The 26,737-nt window shown below is 54.5% G+C and overlaps 1 protein-coding gene across 5 annotated transcripts; it reads right to left on the bottom strand.

The window, feature by feature from the left end:
* On the bottom strand, window positions 1–26,517 carry MAP7D1 (MAP7 domain containing 1). 5 transcript variants are annotated; one of them, XM_017959738.2, is made up of 18 exons: window positions 26,038–26,331; window positions 9,895–10,239; window positions 9,629–9,697; window positions 8,579–8,742; window positions 7,700–7,814; window positions 6,172–6,282; window positions 4,860–4,982; window positions 4,600–4,763; window positions 4,340–4,485; window positions 2,668–2,996; window positions 2,253–2,430; window positions 2,026–2,164; window positions 1,824–1,928; window positions 1,536–1,589; window positions 1,294–1,336; window positions 1,098–1,188; window positions 787–980; window positions 1–606 (listed from the first exon to the last, which is right to left on the bottom strand). In XM_017959738.2, exons 1-18 carry the CDS (start codon window positions 26,081–26,083, stop codon window positions 596–598), a joined length of 2,427 nt encoding a protein of 808 aa, XP_017815227.2. In that variant the 5' UTR covers window positions 26,084–26,331; the 3' UTR covers window positions 1–595. The 5 variants fall into 5 exon arrangements, with proteins under 5 accessions (XP_017815227.2, XP_017815224.2, XP_017815225.2 ...); XM_017959735.2 differs by having other exon boundaries at window positions 1,294–1,339; window positions 4,600–4,982; XM_017959736.2 differs by having other exon boundaries at window positions 4,600–4,982; window positions 26,038–26,313.
* Window positions 26,518–26,737: the final 220 nt, after the last annotated feature.

Genomic DNA, 26,737 nt, shown 5'->3' with positions numbered 1-26,737 from the left:
TTGGCAGAATTATTCTCACTTTATTTCTGGAGACATTTAATCAGATGCAGTAACACTGATTCCAGGCAAGGGCAGGGGGCATGGGTACCCCTGAAGCAACCAGTATCCTGTGGCCCAAGGTGTCCCCCATCCCCAGACCTGGGATCCCCCTCAGTTATAGTTAAATAGAGAGAGGAAGATCTCCCCAGGGGGCTTTGCGGGGAGGGTCTGCCTCCTGCACCCACCCTCTCCACGCAGAGGAGTCTGAGCACAAGCTATTTACAGTATTCACATCCACTGTACCCCACCAAACCAAGGCAAATACTACAGGTGGCCCCTCCCCAAGGGAAGAGGCCAGAGAGGCTGTGAGTGTATGTGTGTGTATGGGGGAGAGGGGATGTCTGCGCGTGCGAGCACACAAATGCACTGAGGGGCAGATCTGGCTCCAGCCAAAGAGACATCAGTCTATAAGGTGCAGATTAAAAACAACAGAGAGGACCCACCCCCAGGGGCCCAGGCCACTTCCATCTTTGCTCTGTCTTTTTCTCCTCCAGACATCCTGGTAGGTGATGCAGAGGAGCCCTCACAGCTGTGCCCGGATCCAAGGCAAACCCTCTTAAAGGACTTCTGGGGAAAAAGGGGAAAGGAAACAGTCACGGCAAACAGCACTCAAACCCAGATAGCTGGGGGTCTTCAAGGCGGAGCAGGAGAGGGGGCCTGGCAGAGCCAGAAGAGAAGGCAGGGCTAGGGAGTACAGGGAAGGCTGCTGGGAGGAATAGAGCTAGGTCCAGGAATCAGGAGACCTACCTGTGACCTGCGGAGACTGCACCACAGCTTTCTTGAGGAAGGCTTCTGCCTCTGCAAAGGGCAGGAGTGCCTCTGGTGTTCGGCTCAGACTCTTGTCCCCAGAGGGTCCCTTGGGGGAGAAGCCATTCTCCTGGTGTGCTGGGAGAGGCTGCAGGCCATTCACCAGGGACCCTGGCAACTCCTTGCTTGGGAGACTGTGGATGCAGAGGCCAAGGCTCAGCAGCTCACCTCCCGGGAAAGCCCAGGCCACCCCGCAGCTCCAGCTGCAGTCTGCCTCCCTGCTCAGGGACCCTGGGATTGGAAGCTGGTACCTCCACTGAGGCTCCTGTGGGGTGGGCTCCTCTTTCTGCACAGCCTCCTTCTGCAGCCCTGGGGGCCGAGCCTCCACAGCTTTCACAGGTTCTGTCACAGGGAAAGAGGCGCCATCAGCCAAGGGCTGGCAAGAGAGATGAGGATGGAGGAGGAGGGTGGCAAAGGGAAGGGAGGTGAGGGGAACGGGGGCTTTACCTGGGCTGGAACCGTTGGCGTTGGCCTCCTTGCTGTCCTGCTTCTGCTTTGAAGAGGAAGAGCAGTCAGGCTCAAGGGACAGCCGGTCCCATCCACTTAGGACTGAGTTCTGCCCTCCCCTTGCCCGGGCCGCAGCGGCCTCCCCGACAGCCCCGCTCTCCTTGGCCATAGATGCCTTTCTGCAGCCTCCTTTTCCCACCCCTGCCCCCACGCCCAGCACTGCCCTTCGGGGAAATTCTGACCTTGGTTTCAGAAACTTCTGACTTCCGAGTCCTCTTCATGATCTCCTCCAGACGCTGTTTGGAGGCCGCATATCAGTTAGTCTCGAGCTCCGCCCCTAATCCTAAACCTCCCACCAGCCAGCCCCGGCCTTGTGGTCTTAGGGCCTCCCAATTCATAGCAGCCCTCTCCAGGACAGGAGCTGGAATCTGCCCCAGCGCTTTTCCGTCCCACCCGCTCTAAGCCCAGGCCCCGCCCACCTGGCCGCCCTGCCCAGGCCCGCCCACAAATCCCCGCCCACGTCCGCACACCTTTCTGCGTTCTTGCCGCTCCTGCTCCTGCTGCTGGAAGTGCTTTTCCCGCTCCAGACGCTGCCGCTCCGCCTCTTCCCGCGACCGAGCTTCGGCCTCCTCTTTCTGCCAAAGACCCCCATGAGCGTGGGGCACCTGACTCCAGCCTTCCCGGCCCGCGGCGCCCGCGCCCAGCCGCCTCCCGCCCGCCCGCCGGGGGCACCTGCTTCTGCAGCCGCTCCTGCTCCTCCTGCTCGGCCTGCGCCTTCTCTCGTGCCTCCTGCTCCTCCCGCCTCCGGGCCTCCGCCTCCCGCTCCGCCCGGGCCTCGGCCTCCCGCGCCAGCTGCTCCTCTCGCATTCGCCTGGGGGACGGAGCAAACGGCTCAGGCTCGGACTCTGCTTCTTCTCCAGCGCCCACGAGGGCCCCCTCAGTCCCCGAGGCGCACTCACTTGTCTCTTTCTGCCTGCAGCCTCCGCTCCTGCTCCTCGCGCTCCCGCTGCTCCCGGGCCTGGCGCCGCTTCTCAGCCAGGAGCCGAGTGGCTTCTTCTCTGTCTGTGGTGCCGGCCATTGGTTTGCTAGGGGTCACCGGGGGAGCAGGGGCTGGGGGTGACGTCAAGACAGCAGCGTCTGGAGGGGGATCCGGGACCAGGCGTCAGTCAGCACACCCACGCAGGCACCGCCAGCATCCCTTCCTGCCGTCAGCTCCCAGCGGCCTATGTTGTGGGCCTGGGACTGCTGAGGGCAGGAGTCTCCTCCTTCCATGTCCCACTCCCAGTCCTCAGGCATCTCTGGCGGCCCACATCCCCACGCAGGAGAAGCTGGCTTCTCTCGCTACGCTCACCCCTCCCCTCTCTTCATGCCTACCTGCAGGGGTCTCCGCGGGGGGCTGCTCCTTCTGGGGCGGGGATGGGGTGGGCGAGGGCGCCGGAGAAGGTGCCGGTGAGGCTGGGGCTGCTGGCTCCTTCTCGTCACTGGCCCTGAACTTGCTCTGGCTCTTGTCCTCGGGCCCTGCGGCGCTGGGGCTCTCCTTTGCCTCCTCCTTCCTCCGAACCCGCCCTTTGGGGGATGCAGTGGTGCCTCGCGGGGACGGTGGCTTTGGAGGCAGAGTGTGGCCTGGCCCTGGGCTGGGGCAGGGGGAGGCAGGCCTGTGCCAGGATGTGGAGGGAGAGGATGGCCGGGCCTTGGATTTGGGGCTAAGAGAAAAGGGAAAAGGGAAGAGTTAGGAGACACACACACCCACATGCTGAGAACTTGTCCCTTCCTCTGGGAGGTGCCCCCTCCTCCAGCCTACATCAGCACCGCTCCCCCTTGCTCTCACAGAAACGCACCATTCCCTTTTAGATTATATACCCCAGTTTGTAATGACATATGTTTCTGTGGGATTGACTACTGTCTGTGCCCCACCAATAGCCTGTAAGTTTAATAAGAGAAAAAAACCACGCCTGGCTTAGCTCAGCAACGTGTCCTCAGCACCATGAGTGCTACCTGGAAGGTCCATTCATTCAGCAGGTTTTGTTGTTTTTAAGACAGAATCTGGCTGTCCCCCAGGCTGGAGTGCAGTGGCATGATCATACCTAGCTCACTGCAGCCTCGACCTCCTGGGCTCAAACAATCCTCCCCTTGGCCTCCCAAAGTGCTGGGATTACAGGCGTGAGGCACTACTCTTGCCTTCAGTAGGCATTCACGGAGTGGTTACCAGGTGCCAGGCACTGTTTTTTTTTTTTTTTTTTTTTTTTTTCAGGACGGAGTCTAAGCTCCTGTATCGCCAGGCTGGAGTGCAGTGGCGCCAATCTCCAGCTCACTGCAAGCTCCACCTCCGGGTTCACGCCATTCTCCGCCTCAGCCTCCAGAGTAGCTGGGACTACAGGCTTCGCCTGCACGCCCGGCTAGTTTTTGTATTTTAGTAGAGGCGGGGTTCACCATGTTAGCCAGGATGGTCTCGATCTCCTGACCTTGTGATCCACCCGCCTCGGCCTCCCAAAGTGCTGGGATTACAGGCTTGAGCCACCGCGCCCGGCCCAGGCACTGTTTTAGATGATGCGGTACTTCAGTAACCAAAATACTTAAAAAAAAGAAAAAGAAAAAGGAAAAAAAGAAAACAATTTAAAAAAATGGAGGCTGGGCGAGGTGGCTCACACTCACACCTGTAATCCCAGCACTTTGGGAGGCCGAGACAGGTGGATCACCTGAGCTCAGGAGTTCGAGATAAGCCTGCACAACGTAGTGAAACCTCCTTCTACCAAAAAACACAAAAAATTAGCCGGGTGTGGTGGCGCGCCTGTAGTCCCAGCCACTTGGAAGGCTGAGGTGGGAGGATAGCTTGAGCCCGGGACGTCGAGGCTGCAGTGAGCCGAGACTGTGCGGCTGCACTCCAGCCTGGGTGACAGAGGGAGACCCTGTCTCAAACAAACAAAAAAACAGAGAAATTTGCCCTCAAGGAAATTGCATTCTAGAGGTGGGATGCCCAATAAATATTTGTGAGTGATGAATAAATGACCCGGTGAGGGGTAGGGTCCCTCGCACCGCCCGCGCCCACCTGAGCTCTGAGGCGGCGCTGGCGGAGAGGCGGGTGCGCGGTGAGGCGGGCAGCGACTGGCGCTTCTTGAGGCTGCGCTCCCGGGCTAGGGCACTCTTCTCCTTCTCGTTTTCCCGCTCCTTGTCCTTCTTCTCCTTTTTCTGCACCTGGCAGGGAAGAAGGAACGGAAGAGGAGAGTAGAGGTCAGCAGCGCCCGCGTTCCCCAGTTCCAGGCTGCCTGTCCCACCTGCGCGGCCGCTCGAACCAGTCGAGCCACTCACCGGCGAGGCCTCCGGCCGGCGGCGCACCGGAGCGGGGCTGCCCCCGGCGCTGGGCTTGCGGCGCTCCCCGCGCTCACCGGCGGGGGCGCAGCGGTGCACGCTTCGGGGGGCGCTGCACGGCGTCAGAGGGCTGGCGGAGGCCGAGCGCGGGCACACCGGCACGGCTGCAGAGGGATGAGTGCGGTCGGGTTGCGGCCCGCGCGCCAGGCTGGCCCCTGCCCGGCCCCACGTAGGGCCTCTCCCAGGGTCGCAGCCCCTACCCTGGTCCCGGCCGTTGCGGGGCAGTGTGACCGCGCTGCGACTCCGAGCAAGGAAGGAGAGGGTGGGCGTCATCAGACGATCCACGATGCTGCTCTCCCATGCGCTCAGCTGCAGGCTGCGATCTGGGGGTAGAAGGCCAGGCGAAGCCGGTCACTGTGGGGGCCGCAGGAGGCAGGGAGAGGCATGGGGGCAGACCAGACACCATCCCCATGCCAAGGCCAAGGCTGCTCACCCGGGAGGCCTCTCCCCACAATCACACCGGGGCCACACTTGTCCTCCCTACGATCTGGACTTCCACTGCAGACCCAGGCAACCAGACACTTCCCAGGGCAACATCCTGCATCAGATGAGGGTCCCTGCCTACAACGGTCCCCAGGTGAAAGGGCCCTGAACTGCGCATATAGGAAGGAGCCATCCAGGATTGGAAGACGACCCAATTGCCCTCTGCCATGTCCCAGTGTAAGGTCTTGCCCCTCCTGCTCTCAGAGGGCTGACCCAGCTGAAGCTGTCCCATGGATTTGGGACAGTGAGGGTCGTTGTGCTCCTGTGACCCAGCTTTTAGCAGTCCTGTGCCAAGGAGAGGCTGCTAGGGTGCCTGCCTGCCCTAGGCCACCCTGCTCTGTCCCCTCAGCTGCTGGGCTATTTTTAAGCCTCAGTCAGGTGGGGTTGGTACAGCAGCTGATTTGGTTGCTAGGCAACAAAGCAACCAAACAAATGCAAGAGAAACTTATAAATAACTCCCACCATGGCTCCTTCACATATGAGCACCAGGGCATGGTGGGAATGCAGGGGCTATGCCACCTTGGTTGGCTCAACTCTGGAACCAGCCAAGCCCATGGCTGGGGCTCTGAAGGCAGAGAGGGCAGGATTGCATGGGCCCTTTAGGGTAGAGCCAGAATGAGGGACCCCTCCACCCCACAGCACCCAGGCCAGTCTGACACATGGGGACAATGCCACCTGGCTAAGGTTGGCCAGGCCAGCTGGCTGTGGTTGCAGAAAAGGCTGCCTGCCTGTCCCCACCCCCAGCCACCACCTCCGACTTGCTCTTGAGGCCCCTGCCAGACTTCCTGCCCTCTGAGGCATTGTGCTTTGTCTCCCTTCTCCTCTCCTACAGGGCAACCTCTGTCCTCAGGGTCCAGACCCATATGCCGGCTCCCCCGAGGGGCACAGAGCCCTGGGTAAGGTAGAGTGGGGATGGGGACCTGGAGTATGTGAGGGCTCCAGGGACCTGGTGTTCTTGCTGAGCTCTGGAGGAAACTTGGTGGGAGCTACAAGGGGCTCTGGAGGGGGAAGGGCTGGGCCTTCTCTTACTTCTACTGGGGGAGTTCCAGAGCGTGGCAGAGGACTTTGAGAGCCGCTTGTTGATTATAGAGTCCACGTGTTTGGGCAGGTTAACTGCCGACACGGAGCACCTGCTCCCACCTGGAGGGGAAAAGACACGGCATTAGGGCCGGGCCAGGCAGGAGCCAGTGGGGGGCACCGAGGCCTTCCATGCAGGATGCTCCGAGGGCAGGGTGGGAGAGGGAGGAGTGGGCAGGCTAGGATGAGGAGCAGGAGGCAGCCTTGGCCCTGGGAGAGGGAGGGTGGCAGGTAGGTGACCAGAGACAACCTGGCTTGGGGGAGCCGACGGAGAAGAAACAAAGGGGGGAGATGAGTAAAACTAGAGAAACTACAGCTTTCCTGGCCAGACCAAGGAAGCCATTCCTTATGGCTGGGTACTGCAACCTCCCCATAACCCCCCAGCACTGGCACTTGCTGACACTGCCCAGCCAACGCGTTACGGATACAACACCCATGTACTGGGATAAATGCAAAAACGCTCCTAAACAGGACCTACACAGTCACAGTCACTTGCACAAATCCACGTATTCATCCAGAATCACAAAAAGACATGCAGATACAGGCATATAGAGTGGCAGATACTTTGGCATGCACACATGTGTACAGACATGCACAGGGACAGAGACACAAACACTAACAGATAGTGTGTCAGACCCAGATGCACACAAGCCACAAACACATCGAAGCAACCTCATCATGACATTTGTAGCAGCTCACATTTGTTGATGCTTACCATGTGCCAGGTACTGTGTGGGGCACCACACACATGTAACCTCATTTGATCCTTCGAACATCTATCTACCACCTCAGGGGCAAGTAGTAGCATTATCCCCAGTTTATAGATGAAGAAAGTGAGACTTCAAGAAGTTAAAGGTCGCGCTGCAAGTGCCAGAGCTGGAACCCAAGTCTGTCTTGACTTAGGAGCCCTCACTGAGGTACACAAGGCCACAAACACGCCAAGGCAAACACATATTAAGACACACAATGCACGGGTCCAGGAGCACATACACCGAAGATACACAGCTAGAAATACTGAAACTTGCCATTGCATAAAGACATCCAAGCACAGTGGTACATACATGCCAGCAAAGAATCAGACCAAAATCCATGGTGGCCCTACGCGGAGAAAACTCAGAGACAAAAATCTACCTTCTGAGACAAGGAGTGACAGTTTCTTTAAGATCCAGTGTCTGTAGGGCATTAAAGTCTTTTATGTATCAACAACTAATAATAATTGACAGGCGCAAAGAAGGCTAATCCTAAAATGACAGAGGTTTGAAGAGCAAACCAAATGGAGAGAATCCATCTCTGATTTGATAGTGGAAGTCCTTGGAAAGGGACAGTTTGGCTTACGGACCATTCTAGAAGACACAAGTCACATAAAGCAAGGCACACCTGCTGCAGGGAGCCACCAGCTCTTTGTAGGGAAGTTGTTCCCTTCCTTTACTTGCCATCCCAGCCTTGCCCACCCACTCCTCAGCCCCTCCAGCCTACTCACTGGTCTTATGTCCTGGAGAGCTGTGGTGCAGGGCCCCTGCCCAGGACCAGCGCTGCTGCCGGATTTCAGCCCACGTCTTCTTCACTGACCGTTGGATGGCTGCTTCATAGCGCTCCTGGGGGAAGGTGGGGAGAAGAGAGATGTGGACTGAAAACATTCATTGAATTTGGGATAGAGGCCCTTCTTCCTCCTGTGTCAATGCCTCCCCCACTCCCTTCCCTCCGAGTCTTTTCCTGACTCATTGCAGGTATCCAAGGTTACTAAATCCTTGCTATGATTAAGGACCAAGATCCCTTTTGACTTGTTCTTGGGGAGCTTTTCACTGTTCTTGAGTCATTTCCTGAGTGTATGAGTTGCTTCTCTGATGATTTGGTGGGACTCTCCCTACCTGGGGCTCCCAGGCAAGGCCGTATCTCAGGCACTGAGGGTCCTGACCTTGGGGCTATGTGTTCCCTCTAGCCTGAGGCCCCCCAGGTAGGGCCAGGTGGCCATTTCCTTCATTTCCTCACCAGCACTCAAGCTAGGGCTTTACCCACATGACAGAGCTAGGCACGCTCACACAGACGCATACCTGCAGATACACACACAGACACATACCTGCAGACACACACACAGACGCATGGGGCACACGGACGAACACAGGTACTGACAGTAAACAGTTACAGGGGCCTACAGTGGCACATTCAGAAGCAAATGTGCCTGCAGTTGCACAGGTCCCCAGATATTCTAACACAGGGACACAACTGTAGATGTGAGCACAAATAGGACCACGTAGACACAGATAATGCAGAGCCGTGAACATGGATATGCATACACACTGCACCGGTATGCAGACAGTGAGCACACGTGTACACGGATTCATGGAGACCCATGCCGCACCTTGTTTTTCTCGAGCTTCTGCCGCTGCCGTTCCTCCAGGGCTGCACGACGTTGCTCGGCTTTAAGACGTTGCTCCTCCAGCCGGCGCCGGCGCTCCTGGAGCTGCTTCTCCCGCAGCGCCTTGGCCTTCTCCTCCTTCTCCAGCCACACTGCCTTCTTGGCCGCTGTGGACAAAGGAGCCCAGTGGCATGTGAAGGGTTCTGCAGCAGGCCTGGGCCAAGGACATTTCCTCCAAGTGGCCAGCCCTGCTACCCACATCCTGGGTGGGTTTTTCTCCTGCCTGCTTAGGTGGAGCTTTCAGTCTGAGACAACCCCCTCAAACTGAGAGGCTTACTGAAGACAGGACTCAGGAGAGGCCTATTTCTCCTCCATTGGCCTTATGGGCTCTCAGGATTGAAGGAGAAATGAATGCTTTAGTGCAAGATCCCCATCTGACTTGGGGGGCTACCAGACAGAGGTCCACATACTGTGATTAAGAGCATGCATGAGATCTGGGGTGACAGGAGGCTTCTGGGTCTGAATCTCAGCTACTGTACTAGCTGTGTGGCTTAAGCAAATGATTTCATCTCTCTGAGCCTCTGTTTCCTCCTCAAAATGGGTTGAGGATTAAATTAGATAACGCGTGTCCTGCTCTTAGCACAGTGCACATAATTAAGTGTTGCAGAAGTGTTGATGTTATTATTATTATTATTTTTTTGAGACGGAGTTTCGCTCTTGTTGCCCAGGCTGGAGTGCATTGGCGCAATCTCGGCTCACCACAACCTCCGCCTCCCAGGTTCAAGTGATTCTTCTATCTCAGCCTACTGAGTAGCTGGGATTACAGGGATGTGCCACCATGCCCGGCTAATTTTTTATATTTTTAGTAGAGACGGGGTTTCTTCACGCTTGGTCAGGCTGGTCTCAGACTCCCGACCTCAGGTGATTCGCCCGCCTCGGCCTCCCAAAGTGCTGGGATTACAGGCGTGAGCCACTGCGCCCAGCCTGTTGGTGTTATTATTAGGATGCTGATCATGATGATGAAGAAGATGATGAGACTTCCTGCGCACTCACCCAGGTACTTGGCCCGCTCTTCTCGCCGCTCCTTTGCCAGCTTGTGTCTCTCTCCTGCCTTCTTCACCTCTGAGCAGAGGGAACAAGAACAGACAGGTCAAAAGGCTGTCCCCAAAGAGGAGTCAGCCTCAGATCCCTCCCTCTGGGCCTCACCCCATCCTTTCCTCATCTCCTCTAGGGCAAACAGGACTCTTTCAGTTGGCATGATCCAGGGCCAGGACCCTGAGCCAAGGGGTTTAGGCCCAGGCCGGGATCATTACACACACCTTGCTTGGTGGGAGGGCTGTCAGAGGCTGGCACTGCTGTTGGAGATGGCTGGCTGCTCCTTCGAGGAGGTCTGGCATCCCGTGGGCCCGTGGCTGGTGGGGTGGGTCCTCTGCTCTTTGCTTCAGAGGAAGGAGACTCTTCCTGCACGGGGGCTGGCCTAGGCCCAACCTGCCCTGAGAGGCTCTCTGGTTCCAGTGGGAGCTGCTTAGAGCTAGTGGCATTCTTCATGGCAGGTGGGGTGTCCGGGGGAGTGTCAGGGACCACGGCTGACATCGGTGGTGGTGGGGGGGAAGGGTCACCTTCTGGAGAAGGTCTTGGCTCTGGGGGGGTCCTGGCGACCACAACTGAAAGACCAACACAAGAGAGGAGAGAGGTCAGATTGCACATCTGTGCCATCAGCTCAATATGTGGCCCTCTCCCTTGTTCAACTGACTTCTTCATTCACGTGTGTTTGAGTTATTTCTATGTGCCAGGCCCTGTTCCAGATACTCATGATATAATAGTGAGAAAATAGCCATGATCCCTGCCTCTGTGGCGCTTACCCTCTAGCAGGGCAGACAGACAAATAGCTAGGCAACTACAGTAGAGAATAAATACTATGTCTGGGGCAGCACAGCAGAGATGGTTAACCTACATGGGGAGGGCTTGCTGAAGAAGTAACAACCAAGCTGAGATCCGAAGGATAAACTGGAGTCAGCAAAGCGAGGAGGAGAGATCTTGGCAGAGAAGAGTATATGCGAAGGGGCAGAATGGAGCAGGGTGTGTTGGAAAAGCTAAGAACAAGCTTGCAGCACTTATTGAGACACCAAACGCACCGATTTGTTTCCATGTCTGCCTCCCTCTCCTTTCTGCTTTATCTCTGGGTGACTGTGCCCAACCCAAGGTCTGTTCACAGAGGGTGCCAGTGCTGGGCACATGGGACTGACCAAGAGGAAGGACGTAAGTATGGGCTCTAGTGGGATGCTTTGTTGTGAAGATTCCCACTGGCAACAAGCTACCCCAAATTTGTGCTTTTAACATATGACTATTGTAGGAACCCTGTAAAAGACATCGAAGTGAAGGAAGGGAGCCACACGATTTGACATATACACATGTGGGGCCATTGAGAGACAGGCCTGAGAGTCAGTCAGATGAGGATGGGAAGGGAGGGCTTGCTTCCCCAGCAGACAACCATGGACAAGCCAGCCAACCTCTCTCAGCCTCAGGTTTTTTTGTTTTGTTTTGTTTCCCCCCAAGTCCGCTTGCTGCTAGGGAATTAAGGGTCTAGTTAGTTCCTTTAAGTCCCTTTTTCTTAATTTTTATTTATTTTTATTGCTGGAGTGCAGTGGTACGATCTCGGCTCACTGCAAGCTCTGCCTCCCAGGTTCATGCCATTCTCCTGCCTCAGCCTCCCCAGTAACTGGGACTACAGGCTCCCGCCACAATGCCCGGCTAATTTTTTGTATTTTTAGTAGAGACGGGGTTTCACCATGTTAGCCAGGATGGTCTCGATCTCCTGACCTCGTGATCTGCCCGCCTCGGGCTCCCAAAGTGCTGGGATTACAGGCGTGAGTCACTGTGCCTGGCCAATTTTTACTTTTTAAGAGATAGGGTCTTGCTATGTTGCCCAGGCTGGATTCAAACTCCTGAGTTCAAGACATCCTTTTGCCTCAGTCTCCCAAGTAGCTGGGATTACAGGTACCTACCACTATGCCTGGCTCAGCCTCAGTTTTGATATCTGTAAAACAGGGATAATAAGCCAAGCTAGTAGGGAATGTCAGCAAAGTGCCTGGCACTATCCACATGCCAGCAAACAGCACTCCCTGTTGGTCTGATGAAGCCTCCTGGTCTCCCAAACAGAAGTTTCTGTATATTGAGTCCTGGTGCCATCTGCTGCTACCATCCAGGCACTGAGGAGATCAATGGGAACACAGCTACCAACTTGGGCTTAGGAAGCAGGGCCAGCATCTGTGGGAAGCTTCATCTAAGGAAATGTTTTTCATTCTTTTCTTTTTTTTTTTCGAGATGGAGTCTCACTCTGTCGCCCAGGCTAGAGTGCAGTGGCGCAATCTTGGCTCACTGCAAGCTCCACCTCCCAGGTTCATGCCATTCTCCTGCCTCAGCCTCCCGACTAGCTGGGACTACAGGCGCCCGCCACCACGCCTGGCTAATTTTTTGTATTTTTAGTAGAGATAGCATTTCACCTGGTTAGCCAGGATGGTCTTGATCTCCTGGCCTCGTGATCCACCCGACTCAGCCTCCCAAAGTTCTGGGATTACAGGCGTGAGCCACCGCGCCCGGCTTTTTTTTTTTTTTTTCAAGACAGAACCCTGCTCTGTTGCTCAGGCTGGAGTGCAGTGGCATGATCTTGGCTCACTGCAACCTCTGCCTTCCAAGTTCAAGTGATTATCCTGCCTCAGCCTCCCGAGTAGCTGGGATTACAAGTGCCTGCCACCACGCCCAGCTAATTTTTGTATTTTTAGTAGAGATGGGGCTTCACCATGTTGGCCAGGCTGGTCTCGAACCCCCGACCTCAGGTGATCTGCCCGCCTTGACCTCCCAAAGTGCCGGGATTACAGGCGTGAGCCACCGTGGCCAGCCTCATAATTTTTATACGCATTAGTTCTTTTTTTTTTTTGAGTCAAAGTCTCACTCTGTTGCCCAGGTTGGAGTGCAATGGTGTGATCTCGGCCCACTGCAACTTCTGCCTCCCAGGCTCAAGTAATTCTTGTGACTCAGCCTCCCGAGTAGCTGGGATTACAGGCATGAACCACCATACCTGGCTAATTTTTGTATTTTTAGTAGAGATGGGTTTGTGCCATGTTGGCCAGGCTGGTCTCGAACTCCTGGCCTCAAATGATCCGCCCACCTCAGCCTCCCAAAGTGCTGGGATTACAGGTGTGAGTCACTGCGCCTGGCCTTATATGTTATTAGTTTTTTTTTTTTTTTTTTTGAGACGGAGTCTCGCTTTGTCACCCAGGCTGGAGTGCAGTGGCACCATCTCGGCTCACTGCAAGCTCCGCCTCCTGGGTTCACGCCATTCTCCTGCCTCAGCCTCCGAGTAGCTGGGACTACAGGCACGCACCACCATGCCCGGCTACTTTTTTGGATTTTTAGTAGAGACGGGATTTCACCGTGTTAGCCAGGATGGTCTCGATCTCCTGACCTCGTGATCCGCCTGCCTCGGCCTCCCAAAGTGCTGGGATTACAGGCGTGAGCCACCGCGCCTGGCTTATGTTATTAGTTTTAATCCTCACTGACAGTATGAGGGAATAGGTGTTATGCAATAAATTATCTGAGGCTCACACTGTTTTTCTCTCATTCCTTCCCACCCAGCTTTCTGGGCTCCAGGCAAGAGCCCCAGCTGAGGCCCTGTCTCCCCCATTACCCCTCCAACTCCACCAACTCCGAGGCACCATGACAAGATGCCCATCTCTTCCCATACCAGCAGGAGACGGCTGCCTCGTCACTGCTAATCTATTTCCCAGCCAGCTGCAAACTCCTTCACCAATTCCAATAGTCAGCAAAACCAGTTACTCACTCTAGTGAGTGCTTACTATTCACTAACAGTGATGCATCCTGTGTCCTCACAACTCTGAGAGGCAGAGACTTTTAATCCCCATTATACAAGTGAGGCAACCAAGGCCCAACCTGCTAATTGATCTGCACAGTCATATAACTAGTATGTGGCAGAGTTGGGATATATATATATTTTTTTTAGATGGAGTCTCACTCTGTTGCCAGGTTGGAGTGCAGTGGCGCACTCTCAGCTCACTGCAACCTCCGCTTCCCAGGTTCAAGCAATTCTCTTGCCTCAGCCTCCAGAGTAGGGGACAACAGGCATGCACCACCACACCCAGCTAATTTTTTGTATTTTTAGTAGAGACGGGGTTTCACCATGTTGGCCAGTCTGGTCTCCCTCTCTTGACCTCGTGATCCGCCCATCTCAGCCTCACAAAGTGCTGGGATTGCAGGCGTGAGCCACTGCGCCTGGCCCAGAATTGGGATTTGAACTCAGGACTGTTTGAAGCCAAAGCCTGGGTGAGTAAGTATGAAGCTTGAAGGTTGAGGGTGAGGCCTGTTTATTGCATTCTCCAATCACCTGTGCGTGCTGCAGGTGTTGCAAGGAAAACTGGTAGGCGGGTGTTTGTCTACACCTAGGCAAATCACACCCACCAGGCAAGACAGTCAGTGAGTCCCCAGCTAGGTCCCGACTCGCCATGTGAAGGGAGGCTGGGAGGAGGTAGAGGAGTGAGGTTTGGAAGAACCTGCACCCAGGCATCAGATGCAGTGGAGCAGAAAGGTCATAGGCTTCAGAGTTGGACAGGCCTGACTGAGGACCTCGTCTCCAGGTGAACCTTGGGCAAGCCCTGAGCCTGTGTAACCACAGTTCTCTCATGGAGTTGTTGGTACACATAGGGAGTTGGTACAGATGGGTATATCATTGGTGGCACCTGGCAGGGGCTTGGTAAGCAGCACCTGCCCTGAAGAATATATCCACGTCTCCCCATCTCTGCCAGGAGGAAATGCTTCGGCCAGGCCTTACCCCCACTGCTGTGCAACACTGCACTTCTCAAGGACCTCCATGCTGCTAAATCCAACAGGCAGTTTTCCAGCCCTCATCTTCCTTGGTCACTATGCAGCTGCATCTGCCACCGTTGATTTCTGACTGCTCCTTGCAACACTGTCTTCACCTGGCTTTGAAGACAGCACATTCTCTTCGTTTTCCTTCTACCTTGCTGACTGTCACTTCTCAGTCATCTGTGCTGATCCTGCCTGAACTTCCCAACCTCTCAGCACTGGAGTGCCCTAGGGCTGAGTGGAGGACCTCATTTCTTTTCTGTCCACACACACTCCCTTGGTGACCTCATCCAGACTCACAGATTTAAATACCATCACTGCTGACGACAACCAAATTTGTGTCTCTAGCCCAGGCCTCTCCCTTGAGGTCTAGTTTCACTCCTGCAACTCCCTGCTTGATACCCCTGGGTGTCTCACAGATACCCCCAATTTAACACATCCCAAACGGAGCTCCTGCTCTTCCCCCAAAAGCCTACTTCTCCCCATTTTCCCCATCTCAGTTAATGGCAACTACATCACACCCCGTGTGTCATCTCTCAGGAAATCCTTCTGCCTTTATCTTCAAAACAGATCTCAAATCTAATCACTTCTCACTGTCTCCACTTCTATCACTTGGGTCAGAGCTACTACCAGCTCTGATAAAAGATTCCCTGCTCCAGTCTTTGTTTCCCCTGGGTCTTTTCTCAACACAGTAGCCAGAGTGATTCTGTTTAAAAATAAATCAGATTAGCCGGGCGCGGTGGCTCATGCCTGTAATCCCCGCACTTTGGGAGGCTGAGGCAGGCGGATCATGAGGTCAGGAGATAGAGACCATCCTGGCCAACACAGTGAAACCCCAACTCTACTAAATATACAAAAAATTAGCCGGGCGAGGTGGCGGGCACCTGTAATCCCAGCTACTTGGGAGGCTGAGGCAGGAGAACTGCTTGAACCCGGGAGGTGGAGCTTGCGGTGAGCGGAGATCGTGCCACTGCACTCCAGCCTGGGCAACACAGCAAGACTTCGTCTCAAAAAAAAAAAAAAAAAAAAAAAGATCACATTACTCCTCTGACAAAATCCTGCAAAGACTCCTGGTCTGAGCGGAAGAAAAAGCCAAAGTCATCACATTAGCCTATCAAGGACTCCCCAGGATCCTGACCTCTTTTTTTTTTTTTTTTTGAGACAGAGTCTCGCTCTGTTGCCCAGGCTGGAGTGCAGTGGCCAGATCTCAGCTCACTGCAAGCTCCGCCTCCCGGGTTTACACCATTCTCCTGCCTCAGCCTCCCGAGTAGCTGGGACTACAGGCGCCTGCCACCTCGCCCGGCTAGTTTTTTATATTTTTTAGTAGAGACGGGGTTTCACTGTGTTAGCCAGGATGGTCTCAATCTTCTGACCTCGTGATCCGCCCGTCTCGGCCTCCCAAAGTGCTGGGATTACAGGCTTGAGCCACCGCGCCCAGCAGATCCTGACCTCTTTGACCTTCTCTCCTCTTCTCCCCCTGCTCAAGTTTTCAGTCACTGTCCCTTAAGGGTGTTGGGGAGGTTTCCGCCTCAGGGCTTTGCACTGAGGAAAGAGTATTTCCTCAGTGGCTGTTTCTCTGCCTTGAATTATCTGCCCCCAGATTCTGCGTGCCTCATTCCCTCCCCCCCTTCAGGTCTTTACTTTGATGTCACTTTTAAATGGAGTATTCCCTTCGCCCCTATTTAAAACTACAAACTGGGCTGGGTGCGGTGGCTCATGTCTGTAATCCCAGCACCTCGGGAGGCCAAGACAGGTGGATCACCTGAGGTCAGGAGTTCAAAACCAGCCTGGTAAACATGGCAAAACCCTATCTCTACTAAAAAATACAAAAATTAGCTGGATGTGGTAGCACGTACCTGTAATCCTAGCTACTTGGGAGGCTGACGCTGGTGAATCACTTGAACCCAAGAGGTGGAGGTTGCAGTGAGCCGAGATCCTGCCACTACACTCCAGCCTGGGCGACAGAGTGAGACTCTGTCTCAAAAAAAAAAAAAAAAGCTACAAACTGCAGGCCTGGTGTGGTGGCTTATGCCTGTAATCCCAACACTTTGGGAGACCGAGACAGGAGGATCCCTTCAGGCCAGGAGTTTGAGATCAGCCTGGACAACACAGTGAGATTCCATCTCTAAAAAAATGTTTTTAATTACCCAGGCGTCATGACGTGTTGAAATAGAGATTGAGGTTACAGTGAACTATGATCATGGTGCTGTACTCCAGCCTGGGTGACAAAGCAAAACCCTGTCTCTTAAAAAAAAAGAAAAAAGAAAAATTTTAAATAAAATTAAATAAAGGTCAGGCAAGGTGGCTCACACCTGTAATCCCAGCAATTTGGGAGGCCAAGGTGAGAGGATCACTTAAGGCCAGGAGCTTGAGAACAGCCTAGGCAACACAGCGAGACCCTATCTCAACGAAAAAGTAAAAAACAGCTGGGCATGGTGGTGCACACCTGTAGTCTCCGCTACTCGGGAGGCTAAGGCAGGAGGATACCTTGAGCCCAGGAGTTTGAGGCTACAGTAAGCGATGATTGTACCACTGTATTCCAGTTTGGACAACAGAGTAAGATGCTGTCTCAGAAAAAGAAAAAAAAATAAAACTACAAACTGCATTAAAAGTCTCCCTCCCAGCTCCAACTGTAGATTTTTCTTTCCAAGTCTTCTTTTTCTCCATAGGCATTAACACCATTTTAACAGTCTCCCACTGCTACAATATAATCTCTAGGGGGCACAAATTTTTGCCTATTTTGTTAGCTGGTCTATCTCTAGGGCCAACAGAGCCTGGCACATAGGTGCTCCATAACCATCTGCTGAAGGAAGAAATGAATGAACTCCACCCAGGCTGATACCGTCACCACCATCATCGCTCTCACCTGGATGACTACAAAGTCCTCTCACTGCTCGCCTGTACCCATTCCCACTGTCTGCTCCACTGAGCAGCCACAGCAAATACAAATCTGATCATGGTACTCTTTGCCACTTGAAACTTGCCAGTGGCTTCCTCTTCTTGAACTCACCCTACTAGTCCAGTATAGTCTGAAGTCCCTGACTCCCTCCCCTTACTTCTTGGATCTCCTACCCTGCTCCCCGCTTGCTCTCTGAACTCCATCCACACTGACCTTCCTTTAATGCTGATGACCATCCACACTCCCTCCTGCCACAGGGCCTTTGCACATACTCTCCCTCTTTTCTTAGCTAACTCCTATTTGCCCTTCATATGTTAGTTCAGTCATCACTTACTCATGGAAGCTTTCCTTGGCTTCTCTGATTAGGATAAATTCCCTTGTTTTATACAGCCATGGCCTCATGTACCTCTGCAACACTGTCACTGTTATGATTTTAAACTTCCTTGCATGGTTTTTTCCTTATTGTCAGCCTCCTCCTAGAAGGTGAGGGAGACCCACAAGAGCTGGCCATCTCTACTTTGCTCACTGCCTCATCGCCAGCAGCTACCACAGTGTCAAGTACATGGAGACAGTCATAAAATAGTTGAATAAACAGTACAGCACAAATAAAGTGCTATACTATGAGGCTGCCCTAGCCTAAAGCAAGTGCATATAGAAGATTTTTACTCTATTAATAAAGAGTAGATCCAGGCTGGGTGCAGTGGCTCATGCCTATAATCCCAGCACTTTGGGAGGCCAAGGCGAGCAGATTGTTTGAGCCCAGGAGTTCAGAGGCAGTCTGGGCAAATGGCAAAACCCCATGTCTGCTAAAAATACAAAAATTAGCTGGGCGTGGTTGTGCACACGTGTAGTCCCAGCTACTTGGGAGGCTGAGAGAAGGATCCCTTGAACCCAGAGGTGGAGGCCGCAGTGATCTGAGATTGCACCACTGCACTCCAGCCTGGGTGACAGAATCAGACCCTGTCTCAAAAAAAAAAAAAAAAAAAAAAGTATAGATCTATGTGGCAACTTACTGCAAAAAGATAAACATTTGAAGAGAAGCAAAACAACTCCATCTCAATAGTGTTTGGACAGCTTCCTGGACTAAGCCACACAGGTAGAAGTTAATAAAAATAATAATGAGTGTTTACTCCAGCAGCTCAACAAGAAAAACATCTCAAGAGGCAAACAAGAAGTTTGGAACTCCTCTTGTGACCTGGCACACTGTTGACCCTGAATACAAATATTTTCTTCACAATTACGCCAACCCTGATGAAATGTCATTGGGACGGTGTTATGTGGAGCAAATCACATTAAGCCAATTAACTCCTTGGTTAGTTATCTATACAGTACGGTTAATCTATATATGATCACTCTCGTTTTTAACCATCAAATATGATCCTTCGGCTACTTAATTTTATCTTATTTTTGGTCTATGCCAGATTGTGAGGTTTTGCCACTGTCGGTTTTATTTTGCTACACTAATATCTACCAGAAGTATTTGTTAAGAACGAGATAAGAGACAAATAATTTGTATTTATTTCTTGGCGCAAAGAGCATTAGCAGGGCAAAGGTGCAGTGGTGGGTTGCATTGTAGGGTCAAAAAGTCCTGTCTTCCTAAGAGCCCCAAGAAGGGCTGTGCCTGGGGTCTGCAGAAAGATCAGGGCCAAGTCCCTCAGACAGACTCTCACATGTCTCAGAATACTAACACCCCATCTCCACCCTCTGGGAGCTGGCACTCCTTTCCTTTTGTCTCTCCCTCCTCCCACCCCAACAACTCTTGCTGGGCCAAATATTCCTCTCACAATACTGATAACTCAGTCTAGCTGTTCTGTTTGCCTGCCACCCCCTGCCCCATCAGTGTGAGAGCTTATCAATAGAAGAAACTCAGTCTAAGTCCTTTTTGCAGCCCCAGAGTCTTATACAGGACCTGTCTGGCACAGAGTGGGAATTCTGTGTCTGTTTAATGAATGTCCGATGGGTGGGTGGGTGGCTGGGCATGTAGATGTGTGGGTGGGGGTACTGTAGAAAGCTACCTAGCTAGTGTGTATTTAGACCCTCAAGCTGCTCCAAAGTTTAGTCTCTCTAAACACTAAATGTCATGTTCATCTCAGAGCCTGCACGTCCCCAGCCAGTTTCCAGGCCCAAACTAATTTACTGAAGCTCTAACATGAACCAAGCACTTTCCCTTATCTCATGTGATTCTAATGACAATCCTAAAAGGATAGTTCTATGATGGCCCCCATTTCACAGGTGAGATAACTTACTTAGATTAAGTGGATTGTGCATGTCAGTGTCAGAGGTAGGATTTGAATCCAGAGTTGTCCGATGACAAAACCCTCAAAACCCTTATGTCATGCTATTTCTGGTGGGCGGGTCACATCACCCCGCCCTGAAGCTCCTGCGTGTTCTCTGAAGAAGGAAGTGATTCCGTGGTTCCCCCAGGGAGACTTCCCCTACAAAAGTCAAGGGTGCAGGTGGGGCAAGCAGGCACTGAGCTCAGAGCACAGGAATGTAGGGAAGGCAGGCTCCTGCCCAGGCTGGCTCCCAGGAGGCGGGAAGTGAGGTGGGGGAGAGCAGCCCACCTCCAAGGGCAGCGCAAGGGAGTGCCTGGGTGAGGGCTGGTTGTGGGGTGGGGGGTGCACAGACAGCACCTCAGGCAGGAAGCATGGGAGAGGCATGAGGCCGAGAGAAGACAGAACAGAGATCAGCACCTCTAGCAAGACCCCTCCTGGCCCTCACACAGATTCCTAGGTGACAACACTAGAGCAGGTGAAGACAGAGAGGCAGGCAGAGGGCAGAGACACACCGGGAGACAGACATGTGCACACAACAGAGACAGACACCAGACAATGTAAACAGGGCCTGCACAATGGCAAGAGACAAGACCCATTCTTCTCTCTCTCTCTCTCTCACACACACACTCTCACACACACACACTCACACACACATACATACACACACACATGCAGAGGAAACAGACTTACTGGGATTCAAAACTCTACACAGGTCAGGCCGGGTGCGGTGGCTCACGCCTGTAATCCCAGCACTTTGGGAGGCTGAGGCGGACGGATCACGAGGTCAGGAGATCAAGACCATCCTGGCTAACACGGTGAAACCCCGTCTCTACTAAAAAATACAAAAAATTAGCCGGGCGTGGTGGCGGGCGCCTGTAGTCCCAGCTACTCGGGAGGCTGAGGCAGGAGAATGGCGTGAACCCGGGAGGCGGAGCTTGCAGTAAGCAGAGATCGCGCCACTGCACCCCAGCCTGGGCGACAGAGCGAGACTCCATCTCAAAAACCAAAAAACCAAAAAAACCAAAAAACCAAACAACAACAACAACCAAAAAACTCTACACATATCTGAGACACACAGACATACCCACACAAGTACAGGGCCAGGTACCTCCTCTAAGGCACAGACAAAGCCTCAGAGACACATACAGCACACAGAGACACAAAGTCCCCGGAATATGTATACCGCATCATCCAGGTCACTTCTGCTCCTTCTGAGCAAATTATTTCCCTGGGCCCAGAGAAAGTCCAATTAACAAGAGTAACAGCTAATGCTTTTGTCAGGCACAGCTAAATACGTTAAACTCATTAGTTCATTTAATCTTTGCCACAATCCTATGAGGTAGATATTATTACCCCATTTTACAAACGAGGAAACAGACTCAGAGATTAAGACACTTGCTTAAGCTCCACAGCTAGTGAGTAGCAAAGCTGGGGTTTGCACCCGATCAGCGTGACTGTCTTTACTCTGCCTGCATCCCAGTGGGGACAGCCTCCTGGGTTTCCTCTCCTGGAGAGATCTGGGCGGGGAGAATAGGAGGTCGGTAGAAAGGACAAACTCTGGGGAATGCCGAATTGTGGGACCGGGAGAGGAGGTACCCTTAGGGGCAGCATTATCCCTGGCCTGGACAGAGCTAAGCCAGTTCCGAGAGGGAGTGCCCTGGCGGGGGGCAGCCTGCTCCAGCAGTTGGGCAGTGGGGCACTGGGACCAGGCCACCGGCTTCTGGGGGTGATAAAGCCGGGAACCCAACTGAGACTACAGATCTGAAGGAGCTCTCTGGCCCGGCTGGCGGCCATTGTTCCCAGCCTCCAATCAGGAGCACCCACTTCCTGTTATTTTAGGCGGCAGGAAATGACCCCATCCCGCAGCCTGGGCCCCACCACATCCCTCCCTCAGCCCCAGCAGGGCTGCCGAGGCGCTGAAGACAGAGGCCCAACCTCAGGCCAAGGCCTGGAGATGCCCCTCAGCTGGACTATTACCACTACCTGGGTCCAGGGCCTTCCTCCTGGTTCAACTGCTTAGGCTTCAACCTGGCAGGCTTCCCAGAGGACCCAGGGCTCTGCTGGGGCTACCTCTGCCTGCCAGAGAAAAGATTATGGGGTCCCCAAGATCAAGATGCCCACACAGGCCAGTCATGGGAGGGAAGCAGGCCAGACCTTGTCACTGGCTGGCTTAGCCATAATTCAGCTTAGAGGTTTGGGGCACAGACTTCAGAGTCAGATGGATTTGAGTTCAAATCCTGCCTCTGCCAGTTGCTAGCTGTGTGAATTTAGGCAAGTGACTTCAGGCAAGTGACTTCATCTTCCTGAGTCTCATCTGTAAAATGGGGATAATGCTAGTCCCTACTCATGGGACTGTGGTGAGGAACAAATGAGACAATGCCCGTGACATGCTGAGCATTGTGCCTGGCACAGAGAAGGCCCTTAATGAGTAGGAGATAATAAGTCAGAGATAATTAATGGGAAATAACTTGGTTCACCGGGGAGTCTCTAGCTGGCTCACATCATCTCTTACAACTGCTGAGGAGCGCTAGTAAGGGCAGCAATACCATGTTCCCTACGCCCTCCCAGGCTCTCTGCTCCCCTCAGGGCAGAGCTGCAGCTGAGAAGTGGTGGAGGAAACACTGAAGGCTGTGCCCCTGGGTGCCAGGCAGAGATACCACCAGCCAACAAAGCTGCATTATCTGGGCCTGGCTAGTTGGCTCCCTTACTAGCCCCAAGGCCCAGCAGGGACCTAAGGACGTGGGTCCTAGCTGCCTGTGGCCTAACTTCCAGCCTGGGTCAGACGTGAGACCTGACCTGATGGCCCTCAAGTATGGCCATTCTAGTCTGGACCCGGCTTTCAGTCCCTTCCCTCAGCCCTTGCCCACTAGCCTGTTGGGAAAGGGGACCTGCGTTGGCCTAGTGTCCCTTCCACCTCATTTGCATATGCATGACTGCACATTAGGGGCTCATTAGAGGCCTCATTATTGGGCCCACCAGCCCAAGAAGGGACTAGGAAGCTGTCATTGGGAGGTGCCAGCCAGCTGGCTGCTGGATGTATGGCCAAAGCCCCCTGTGCCAGTCTTACCAATGTCTATTCGTCCTTTCAGATCCACCTCAAATGCTGCCTCCTCCGTGAAGCCTTCCACAAGCACAGCCCACTGCACACTATCACCATTATACCTGGTTCCCTGCAGTGAACACATCTGCCTCCCTGGCCAGGTTAAGACCTCCCCAAGGGTCAAAACTCCATCTGATTCACTTTTCTGCCATCCACATAGACTGCACTGAGCTGGCATACGGTGGGGCATCAGCATGGGTGTGCTAGATAGCCGGCTGCACCTGTTTCTTGGGTCTTCTCTCCTATTCCCAGTGTCCTACTTCAGGTATGGGGCCCCTCTGATCCCTGGATACACCCTAGCTCATGTCTGCCTAGAACTCCCCTCTCCCCTGCCTTCTTGTCCTATACTTACCTCCTATAATTCTAATCAATCACATCTCAGGCTTCTGACGGAATTAAAAATAACAACAAAAAACAAATAGCTAGGCCAGGCATGGTGGCTCATGCCTGTAATCCCCACACTTTGGGAGGTCAAGGCGGGAAGATCACGAGGTCAGGAGTTAGAGACCAGCCTGGCCAACATGGCGAAACCCCATCTCTAGTAAAAATACAAAAATTAGCCGGGCGCGGAGGCAGGCGCCTGTAATCCCAGCTACTCGGGAGGCTGAGGCAGGAGAATCGCTTGAACCCGGGAGGCGGAGGTTGCAGAGAGCCGAGATCGTGCCACTGCACTCCAGCCTGGGTGACAAGAGCAAGACTCTGTCTCAAAATAAATAAATAAATAAATAAATAAATAAATAAATAACAAATAGCTAGCACTTACTGAGCACTAACTATGTGCCAGGACCTAGCCTAAGTTTTTCTGTGTTCATCTAATTTAATGATGCCAATGTCTCTATGAGATAATTTCTAGCATTATTCTCATTTTACAGATGGGCAAACTTAAGACTTAGGTTAAGCAACTTACTGAGATCACACAGAGGTAAGTTACAAAGTGGAGACTTAAACTGTTTGATTCCAGAATCTACGCTCTTAAACAAATTGACTCCCAATTCCTGCTCCCACCCTCCTCTATATTTCATACCTCCCTGCTGGCACCGGTTGCCGGAGCATAACCACAATAATGGTAATAACACTTTACTGCAGGTGTCTGGTGTCTGCGTGCCAGATTCCTTGAGTTACATCATCTCTAACCCTCACATTAACCCCACAAGATTGACAATACTGCCCCTATTTTCCAGGGGCAGAAACCGTGGCTCCAGGAGGTAAGTCACTTGCTCCAGTCCAGTAGCCGGTACATGGCTAACTGGGATTTCCATCCAGGTTTTCTGACCTGAAAGTGGGCCCCACACTTGTCCTCTACCCCATGCCACCCTCTGTTACTGCTCAGTGTCCAAGTGTAAAAAGGAACTCAAAGGGAGCAGGGATCGTGTCACATGCTCTCGGAGTGTCAGGCCCATGCCTCAGACTATCACAGGGCACATGCTGTGAGCACATTTACTCCCACAAAGCCCCATAGAGGACTCCTGTCACCTTTGACTATTCTGTGTGGGGAACCGCCACTATCCTGATCCAGGTTCTCATGTGACTCCATCTAGATCCCTGTGTATAGAAGAGTCCTCCCAATGCATGAAGCCTATATGCAGTCCCCCCACCGGCCCCTGACCCAGCCCTCCCCCTCAACCCAGCCTCCCCACTGCCCCCGTAGAGCCAAGCATCTCACCCATGCTCTCATATTCAGTCTAGGCATCCTACCCAAGTATCCTAATTATAAAGTAGCCACAGCTCAGGCTCTCTGTATCCCAGTCACCACCCCCATTCAGGCCCCCAACTATACACCAGTGCCAGAGGCCCTCAGGTGCAGAAGGCCAGTAAGCTGAGGTTGGACTCAGGCTGGGCCTCCCTGGGTGTCCCCTCTCAGGCTCAGCCAAACGGGGACAGACCCAGCCACCCTTGTTTCCAGCCCAGCCTACAAGCCTCCTGAAACCCACCAGTCTGATGGTAGCCTCCCCTCCGCATTCTCCTAGATTCCACACCCAGACAGTCCCCTAGAAGCATCCTTGCTGGCATGGGGAGGAGCCCATCTACAGCCCATCAGCCCTACCTTATCCTGGGCTCTCTCGGCACCCACACACTGTTTCATCCTGGGCCCACACCCCAAGGGGCAGGGAGGTGACAGGATTAGGCTCAGGACTCCATGGAGGTGTGGGGATGGAGCCACCTCCCCCCTGAGTCAATGGGAACAGGACTTGGGTCCTCAGTAATCATGTTCTTCCCTCCCCTTCCAGGAAGAAAGAGAAATCGCCTCCTTCCAAAACCAAGCCCAACCAGAAACCTGTCCCCACCCCCTCATCAGCTGCTCCCAGATCCGAATGGGATTTGCAGAAGTCCTGAGCACTGGTGGTTGGTGGGGTGAGCGGTGCGGGGGGGAGCTTTGGTGGTCTGAGGTGTGGGCAGAAAGAGAAAAAGAGTAAGCGGGGAGGTCTCAAAGCCTCAGGTTGGGGAATGATGTGGCAGGTCCAGGGAGTGCCGGCTTGGAGCCTTTACCTCATTCTCTAGTGAGAGATTCCGGCCCAGAGAGGCTGGGAAGGAGGGCAGGCAGGAGAAGCAGATTTACTTCTGTCCCCCTCCTCCCCGAATCGGGCTGGGTGGGCTCCAGAGTGGGCCTGGCTGCAGGGGAGGCGGCCCACTCCCCAGCTCCCGCCCTCGCCCCAAACAATGCCGCCTCCCCCTCCCCCTCGCCTTTATCCGGCGGGTTACTTGGCAGCCGCGGCTAGAGACCTCCCTCTCCCCTCCCCTCCCTGCTTTCCCCTCCCCGCCGGCCCGCAGCAGCAACAGGCCCTTTGCGCGGCAGCTGGACGGATGGGGTGGGGGCGAGGTCTGGGCCAGGGCGTGAGGGTACGGGCACTAAGGCCGAGGCGTCGGTATGCAGGGCCCAGGCCTGAGAATCTGGACCCCCGACACACTCAGGCTGGGGTCACATGTGCCACGGGGGATGGGGAAGGGGACGGAAGCCCTAGCTCGGTAGAAGAGGATCTTCAGGGCCCGGGGTGGATCGGGAAGGGATGTGGGGGCGGGGAAGCTGAGATGGCACTAAGCTGGGGCAGAAGGGTCACCCCAGCAACTCCCGCGCGGGGTCCCCGCGGTTCCCGACGCCCGATGCGTCCGGCACCCGGGGTGGGGGAGGGGGCAGCTGTCAGAGGATGCATCGGGAGCCGCCGCTGCCGCAGCCTTTATTTTTAAACTACCAAGTGGTCAGAGGGCGCGGCGGCAGAGGGGTCCCCGCCCAGCCGGCCGGCCTCATCCTCGGCCGCCCCGCAGCCCCTCCATCTACCCCCATCTCGCCTCCGCGTGGCTCCCGGCATACCTGGGGGTGCGCCCGCCCCCAGCTCCGCACGCGGGCCGCTCTCCATGGCTGCGGCGTCACTGGGGGTCTCGGGGTCTCAGCGGCGGCGGCGGCGGCGGCCAGCGGCCAGGACAGGGGTCCCGCGGCGCATCACGCCCGGCCCGGCAAGCAACAACTCGGAGGCGGGGGCGCTCCGGGGAAGGTCGAGGCAGGTGGCCCGCGAGGCTCGGAGGTGCCGGTTGCCCAGGGTCTCTCGGCTGCGGCCGCGATCCCGTTCCCTGCCCGGCGCCGGCCCAGTCCCGGCCTCGGTCCAACCCTATTGTACCGCCCGGGCTGGGCCTGGCCTCTCGCTGGCGCGTACCAAGTTCGACGCGGGGGAGTCCGCCCCAGCAGCGCCCCGGGACCCAGCCCCTCGCGGCCGCGTCGTCCGCGCCGCCCCCGCCCCGGAGCCCCGCGCCCGCAGCCTTCCGGCGCCTCTTCCACGGCCACGGCCGAGCGGGCGCCACGGCTCCAGGAGTTCGCCGCGCCAGATGCCTCCCCCTGCGTCCGCGCCTTGGTACGCGCCGCAGCGCCAGAGGACTATGTAGGGAGCGCTCGGGTGACTCACCCGCCGCGGGGACTGGGGGAGAGGGGGAGCAGGGCTGGGACTCCCTTTTCCCACCCTGGAGTTTGGGGGCTCTGGCGCTGGGGCTGAGAGGGCAGCTTCGAGTCCAAATTCTTT

Source organism: Papio anubis, chromosome 1 (genome assembly GCF_008728515.1).
Source record: "Papio anubis isolate 15944 chromosome 1, Panubis1.0, whole genome shotgun sequence".
Lineage (NCBI taxonomy): Eukaryota > Metazoa > Chordata > Mammalia > Primates > Cercopithecidae > Papio > Papio anubis.
Note: the sequence above shows the minus strand (reverse complement) of the source record. Positions and strands in the feature narration are given on the sequence as shown.